The following is an 8,306-nucleotide window of genomic DNA, read 5'->3' on the forward strand; positions in this document are numbered from 1 at the left end:
AGAGCCCAGCATTGATGAGGGCAATTAACACCTAAGTCAACTGCTCAGGCAGAGCAATTGACGCCAGCTCCATGATGACTAGAGCAATTTACGCCAACGTTATAACAACTTGAGCGATTCACGTTTGCGCCATAATTCGCTAATAAATGGCACATCACCCTTGGGTCAAACTCCATGACTATAAATGGGGATTCGGAGAAAAGGCTAAGGGATCTCATTCTAACTCTATTTTACTATTGCATAAAAAACCTCTCAAGTCAATCCCTGACTTAGGCATTGGAGCGATCCCTAGAGTACACCCCGGGTCCTCCAAGCCTTGCTTATTTATCTCTTTTCAGGTGGTCGTGATCAAGGATCGTGAAGGTCGTTCAATTTTTGGCTACAACATGAAGTATAACATGTCCCCCAAAGAACCATCCGTCAGGCCTGGACAGAAAACTGGGATATTGTTCTTGAAGTAACCACAAACAGAAGTATAATGACTCTGTAATTAATGCACTCAATGAAATTAAATAATAATGCTCAGCCAACTTAGGGTTGTGCCTCATTGCATGCAATCACACCATTCACACCTAATAAACCGCCCAGCTGGACAGTTGACATTATTCCTACAATCAAATACCTAGAACCACAAGAATTAGAGTCATTTGATGACCCATTTCTGATGCCAAACTCTTGGCTAAATTACTCAGAAAAAAAAAAAAAAAAAACGCGCACACACACACCTGCAGAATTATTTTCATAACCCTTCTCCATTACATATTAATGCATAAAATTATTCATAGTACTTTATTGTACATGGAAATCCAAACCAATCACTCTGATCTAGCCGAAAGGATATCGTATTAGGAGTGAACTACTCTAACCAATGCAACTTATTTAACCTAGCTAGAAACATCTAGAAGTTATGCGATCATCCAAAATGTTCATACTATTGTATACACAAGATTGCCTGCCTCTACTGCTTATCATTTTGCAATGGAGCTCACTTAAGAAGTAGATCAAATGATGAGATAAAGTTGGATGAAGATGGTGATAAAGACATTCATGATTTCATATGGCAATGATTTCCAAATTATATGGAGTTTCTAGTTAAGAAAAAAAAAAATGTGGAGCAACATGGTAAAAGAAGAACGGAAAAACAAGATAAGCAAATTACAAAAGCCAAAGAAAGAGACGAGATTATATATACATATATCGAAGTTTTGATCAAATTTAATTATGGGATACATAGATAAATCCTTTCATCATGTTAATTTTAGAAATACCAACGATGAGTGGAATCAACTTTCTAGTTAGTGTTGACTACATGAGTCAGATGGACCTGTTGAGGAAGAAGATGGTACTTGATTCCAAGGCTCTCAAAGATTTTCTTCAACTCCAACAGAAGATCTGAGATGCGATTGTTTCTTTCACCATAATTTTGATGGTTGATGGTGTGTTGAAGACAAAGGCACATCTTCATCTTGTGCACATTTTCAATCTCTGTCACTATCACAGAGTGTTCCGGGTTCCAGTGCTTTGGTTTCCTCTTTATGTATCTGCACTCATAAAAAGAGACTACACATTAATTTTTTATAAGAATGAGTTGCATATAGAAAAAAGGGCATGCATATTGTGAGCATATATGTTAACATAAATTTATGCTTACATACATTTGTATGGCTTTCTTGAGAGCAACTATAGTTTCAAAAGATGTGGAGGCATCGATTGTGAAGTCAATTCCATCACCCATTTCTGGACTTCGATAAAAATTACTAATCGGTTTGGTGAGTAAAACTGAATTGGGGTAATATATCTTCCCCATATCATCTCTAAGGAACACTGTAGTTAAAATATTCATCTCTTCCACCACCATCTGCATATATATGCACAAAAATTGTAACTTTTATACACACAAAACACACAAACATGCGTGGGGGGGGGGGGGGAGACATAGACACAATAAAGGTAAATCACAATACAAATCTCTGAAGATTTGCTAAATTGCATTTCCCCCTAAATTTTTAATAGTGTTACAATTTGATTCTTGAAGTTTCACATTAAAGATAGTTTAAGTCCTTGTTCAAGGTTCTCATCAATGTCGAAATTGAAATGTTAAAATCAAATTGTTACAATTAAAATTTCTCGAAATAAAGTGCAATTTAAAAAATTAAAAAAAAAATTAGCAAGTTGTGTTGTTATTTACTTAAGACATAACAAAATGTGATATTTTGACATTAATGCTTTATTTAACCTCACCTGAACCCCATCAACAACACAACGATCTCCAATGTCAAATGGATGCATGACAAAGACAAAGATGATGGACTCAAATATGGTTTTACACATGTTCTGGAACATGAACCCCAAGAGAACTAGTTGCGTTGTCACAAAAACAATAATCTTTGTTGATGCCAAACCTATCACCATAAGAGACTCCACGAATATGATCATCGCAACGATTGCACTGGCTAACTTATGAAGTTGTTGCACTGCTATCTCAGTATCGTTTAAGGAATGTGCCAAGGACTTTCGTTCAAAATAAGCTCGTACCTACATGCATGGTAAGGTTATCGCACATTACAAAATAATAAGATAAGCTCATTTTTTTGTACTAGTAAATATGTAATATATGTTGTATGTAATTGCAAGTGTATAATCTTGAATAATATTTTAATAAATTATAATATAGTTTAGAAGTATTTTAAATAAATTGATAATATATTTTTATAATTGAGTCTGTAAAATAAGGTACAAATATTCGAATTTCTTTATAAGAGTTTATATTTTTTTTTGCAATTATAAAACATGGGCATTGATATGGGCAGGGGATACGAATGACATAAAAAGGACATGCAACTTACAATTATATTAAAATATATAAATACTAAATTCTAACATTTACATGGCAACAACAAAGAAAATAATACAAATGCATAGCTTATTCCACTGAAAATGCCCATATCTGTGAAGTCATATTTATTTTATTTTTTATTTTTAAAAAGGTACATAATTATGATAATGTATATCAATTAATAAAAAAAATTAAATTTCATTATGAATTGAATAAAAGTATTATTTATATTATTCAATTGCAATTCACATAAAACATAACATAAAATATTTACTAGCATAAAAAATAATAAATAAATAAAAAGAGGTTTGGGAATAGAGGGATATGTACCACCCAATTTTTGAAAGAAGACCTTGAAATTCTTCCGGTCTTGAGGGCTCCTTCAAAGAGTGGGAATATTGTATGAATCTCAACCCTTTTTAAGAATCTCGATAAGTCCTCCTCTTCAATGTGCCTAATCAAGCAAAACACACAACAGAAGAAAAGAAGATGATGAAAATGAAGATATACAGAGTAATATTAATATTATTAGAAATAATTATTCAACTTTGAATAAATGCATATCACAAGCTTTAACCGTTTTAAAACTTTTTAGGGGTTCGTGGGATTTGAGTTAAACAATGGGATTAGATGATTCTTATTTTATACATCTTTCTTTTTCTCACACATTAAGGTTACAATTTAAAGTTTTTAATATAAAGTTTTATGTCCTAACTCCTAACAATCGAAATTCCCCCTAAATTACATAATATATGTTTTCAAATTTTTTATTTTTTTTTTCTTTTGGTATATTTTGAGATTCACATTCACAACAGAAGATAGTTCTAAACTTGAATCACGTAATATATGTTTGTATCTCTCTTCTCTTGACTAATTGATGAATACCGACAAATAAGCTTAAAAAAGCAATGATTGCTACTAAATTTCAAAGTTAATTTTTTTCCATCAAATTTTAAAAAAATATATTGTGAAAATTAATTTTTTTTTATTTCTTAAAAATAATTACATAAAATGTCACATTATTTTTTAATTTATCTATATTTAGCAGAAAAAAAAAAACGGATCAAAAATTTTTCCTCTAACCAATCACTCCCATAATGATTACAGTGATGACATCAGCGGGAAGTCGGTTAGGTTTTAAAGAAAATATTAAAGATACGGATTCATCTAATAGGTTTTAACTGGGTGATATAACGTACATGGGCCAATGTTCGTGTTAGGTTTTAATTGAATGATGCAGTGTATCTTCCAATTAAAACCTATTACATGGGCTCACAATATAATAACTCACTTATAAATTTTAATTGGGTGATGCAGTATATCACTAAGTTAAAATCTATCATGTGGGGCCCTATCGACGTGGACCCATGTCGTATAACATGCTCATGTTACAATGCATACATATCACACATAGAAATATAAATAGTGTAAAGAAGTTTAGAAGGTTAGTTAATAAATTAAATAAAGTTACATTTAAAAAGTTTATTTTGAATAGATTAAGGTTTGAATTTTTTTATAAAAAAAATTTCATAATACTAACTAAAGTTTCAATTCAATTATGAAATAAAATAAACTGGCATACATACCATGTATAGAAGTCAAATAGTGTAAAGAAGTTTAGAAAGCTAGTTAAGAAATTAAATAAAATTACATTTAAAAAGTTTATTTCGAATATATTAAGGTTTGAAATATTTTTTAAAAAATTCATAAGTCCTAACTAAAGTTATATCCCAAAATAAAAGAAGTAAATTCATCCAACATGTATTAAAAATTTTTAACTTATTTAAAATTACTAAAAAAAAAATTGAGTGTATGTTTGCTCTGTATTATATAAATGAGCGCCCGCGCACGCGCGCACACACACACACACATATATATGATGTTATATAAATAATACTTCACATAATTTAAATTAGAGTACCCATTGTATCATGTCCTATATTTTTAAGATTTATTATATCTGTCAATCTACATAGTCTCACAATAGTATTATATGTTTAGGTTTGTATTTAAAATTTTAAATAAAATTTAAATTTTATAATAATTGAAACACTTATACAAATACATACATACATACATACATAAACTTATACATACATATATATATATACCAAAAATGTATTTGATCACATAGATTTTAGATTTTCCTTTGTATGAATTTGAGCAAAATATAATATAATTTATGTACTGTATTTTATTCAAATATGCTCGCATCCTTATATAAAGTTTGAGGTATAAACTTTGAAACATGATACGTGATTCTTTAACAACTTTATGTCATATGAATTTTCAAGAGAGGGGAAGAGGCTTACTTTGCACCAGGTTTGGCAACATTCTTGAAGATCCTATATGCACAATTCCTAGCCTCCCACTCGCTAGATATCTCCGACCCTGCCTTCCCAAAATCATCCACGGTTTTTGAAATTGTCGACAACCCAAATGACATCACGTAGCTCATCAGCCTCTTCATGCTCCATGCCGATGTTGTACTCTCCATGGACAGTAGCCTCAGCTTCTCTATCTCGATCCTTCTTGATCCATACTTCTTCGACTTGTATGCATTCCTCCACCTCTCGGGCAACGACTTTGTCCGCACCAAGGTGCGACGACGATGCTCCTCTTCTGCCAACACTTCTGCCTCGTTCATAGGCGGTCCAGATAATGTGTCAAGAATGTAGTGGTGGAACACGCTCTCTTTCATGCGATCAAAATAGATTGCCACATGGAATGATGAGGCCAAGACCTTAACTAGGATAATCTTGACGAGCCATATGGTGGCGCCGATCAAGAATGCCACTAGGGCTTGGAAGACCTTCCTGAGTAACTTGTTCTTCTTGTGCATCCTCGCATTAAACATGAAGGCCCATGCGAGCAAAACTAGTCCTAGCCATATGCAGTTTTGGAAGCTCTTCCACAATCCATAGACAAAGTATAAGACCTTCTCACGAAGCATGAAGTTTCGCTCAATGATGAAAACGAAAACTCCCACAACCCAACCAGAGATTAGGCGCCCGCAAAAAATGACAAGCACCATTAGACACCATTTCCAAATCTCTATACCCCATTTTAGCTGCTGCTTAAGAGACGTTACAGTAAGAGAGCACAACAAGAAAAAAGTTATAAGCACAAACATCACCCATTCTATTATAACTCTCCAATAAAATTTACTCCTCTTTCGGTACTTTTTCCAATATGTCTCACCATCTTCTTCAAGCCCTTCATCCCACTCATCATCGGTGTTGTAGTCATCATCCGTGGAGTGGTTGTCACCAAACACTGTGGGGTCCGATTCTTGGCTCGATTCATTGATCAATGATTTTTGAGGGATCGAATAGTTTACATCAGCAAGTCGAGCCTTTGGTTTTGAGAAGCTCAAAGGGCGAAGGATTTGCTTTCTCACCACCGACTGCAACTTCCCATCTCCGGTACTCACCGTGCCCACCTCAGTGTCTTCTTTCCTCGAGCGCTGATCTGCTAACTCATTTCGTTGGTCCATGAACAGAACCACCTGGTTCGGAGTTGCTTTCTTCATCGCATCGTTATGCTCCTCTCTCATCTTCTGCACCACTTCTTGTCACCCCCTCCAAAATATAATGCAGTTGGCACGCCTCCTACGAGTTTTATACAAGGCAGTGGGAGGATTTTTTTTTTCTTTTTGGCTCGGACCACCTCATATCATCTCAATACGAGGTAGTGGGATAATATGTCAGTGCGTATGCAAGCCATTCACAAAATGCTGTGCAGATGTTCAAATGGCGGTCCCACTGCTATGATGGTTTCACATTGCAGTACATTAAGTGGAGGGGAAGGGGCTCTGCAATACCAGCAGTACAAAATCACTAAAAAGTATGAGTTCAACCTTAGCCTAAATTATGGAAGCTGGGCCGAAGAGGAAGGCTGCTGCTTGGCTAGTTTCTACGAATCACCTTGAAAACAGACAAAATTCCCTACTTTGGCCGGCACCGTGTCATTCCATGTCACGTTTTACGGGCATGTCCTCCCAAATTATGAAATGCTTATAAAAAATACATCAACTTTTTGCCAGTGCAACTTCCAGAACAAACTACACCTGTGGTTCGGTGGATGGTTTCACGTTGCAGTACATTGAGTGGAGGGGACGGGGCTTTGCTATACCAGCGGTACAAAGCACACTCAATCACCAACAAATTATTGCAACGTACTCATGATAAGGTTCCGAAATAATGATAAATAAAAATATTAAAATTCAATGGAATCGTGAGTAACCTATCATTTATTGTTGTGTGGTTGTTAATGACTACTCGTTGATTGGTTTTTAAATTAATCTTAAGTCAAGGAACAAGTAGTCTCGATCTACTTTTACTGGAACTGGAATCAGGAGTTCAGTTATTTGAGTGGAAGGTACTAACACTCCATACACATCAGTTCCATGAACGGTACCCTAAAATTACAGTGCGATTTAGAAATGTCTAATAAGACCTCCAAACGAGGGGATCTTGTTAGATAAACCCTCTTAGAACTAATACAGATGAGATTTGAAATACCAATTTATCCTTTGTTAAATCATTGGGATGTACACACTCAAAAATCAAGTAAAATTAGCAAATTTTGAGCAAAAAAGTCTTTAAAACATTCCCAATTTTTCTTCAAAATTTCATAGAAATTTTTTAAAATTTTCAAACATTTTTCTAAAACTTACTTGGATTTTTAAAGACTTTTTCTCATTGTTTAGTATATTAATTTTTTTCCATTTTTTTATTTGAATCCAAATAACTCAAATATTTTTTATTTATTTTTCTTGAATTTTAATTTTTTTTTTTCTAATTTTTCCTGTTTTTTTATTTTTCTTTTTTCTAATATTCTAAAAAAATAAAATCAATTAAAAAGTAAATAAAAAAAAACCAGAAGTCCAGAAATCAAACTAGTTCAACAAGTCTAAATCGGTTCAATCCGGTTAAACTGAGTGGGCCACGAGTTCACCCATAATGGCGACACATGGTTCACTTTATTTTATTATTTTTAAAATTCACTATAGCAGGGTGATGTCAGCATGATGTCACTCGCCACGTGGCATCTTATTGTTTTTTATTTTTTTGAAATTTTTACAGTAGGGTGACGTCAGCATGACATCACCCCCAAAAGGCAGATCCTAAATGGCTCCAAACATTAGACACAGATTACTGATGTGCTAACAATCTGATCGTCTAGAGAAAACACAAAACGGATGGCCAGGATCACACCACGTTGTTCTTCAAACGAATGGCTCTGGTTGTGACATGTGTCTCCATATGGACGGTGACACGTGTCCCACTAACCCCCTATATTAAAACCCTTTGTTTTTATTTTCTCTTCTTTTTCTCTGTTCCCTTTCTCTCTCTTTTCTCCGCATTCCTTCTTCTTCTCTCTTTTTCAATTTTTTTCTAAAATTTTCCAACATTTTTCTAAAATTTACTAGGATTTTTACAGACTTTCCTTCATTTTTTAACATTTT

At 33.8% G+C, this 8,306-nt stretch overlaps 1 protein-coding gene across 1 annotated transcript; it reads right to left on the bottom strand.

Annotated features, from left to right (window-relative positions):
* Positions 1–1,155: 1,155 nt before the first annotated feature.
* Positions 1,156–6,429, bottom strand: LOC131155621 (mechanosensitive ion channel protein 10-like). Its single transcript, XM_058108872.1, has 5 exons — positions 5,149–6,429; positions 3,167–3,290; positions 2,242–2,535; positions 1,656–1,858; positions 1,156–1,541 (listed from the first exon to the last, which is right to left on the bottom strand). Exons 1-5 carry the CDS (start codon positions 6,390–6,392, stop codon positions 1,292–1,294), a joined length of 2,115 nt encoding a protein of 704 aa, XP_057964855.1. The 5' UTR covers positions 6,393–6,429; the 3' UTR covers positions 1,156–1,291.
* Positions 6,430–8,306: the final 1,877 nt, after the last annotated feature.

Source organism: Malania oleifera, chromosome 5 (genome assembly GCF_029873635.1).
Source record: "Malania oleifera isolate guangnan ecotype guangnan chromosome 5, ASM2987363v1, whole genome shotgun sequence".
NCBI classification, from domain to species: Eukaryota; Viridiplantae; Streptophyta; class Magnoliopsida; order Santalales; family Ximeniaceae; genus Malania; species Malania oleifera.

Excerpts from the sequence above, each read along its gene's own strand:
- LOC131155621 (XM_058108872.1), bottom strand. The coding sequence starts at position 6,392 with ATGAGAGAGGAGCATAACGATGCGATGAAGAAAGCAACTCCGAACCAG. Across the intron at positions 2,536-3,166 it reads CTTCTTTCAAAAATTGGGTG|GTACGAGCTTATTTTGAACG; the intron begins GTACATATCCCT and ends CCATGCATGTAG. Across the intron at positions 1,859-2,241 it reads GTGTTGTTGATGGGGTTCAG|ATGGTGGTGGAAGAGATGAA; the intron begins GTGAGGTTAAAT and ends ATATATATGCAG.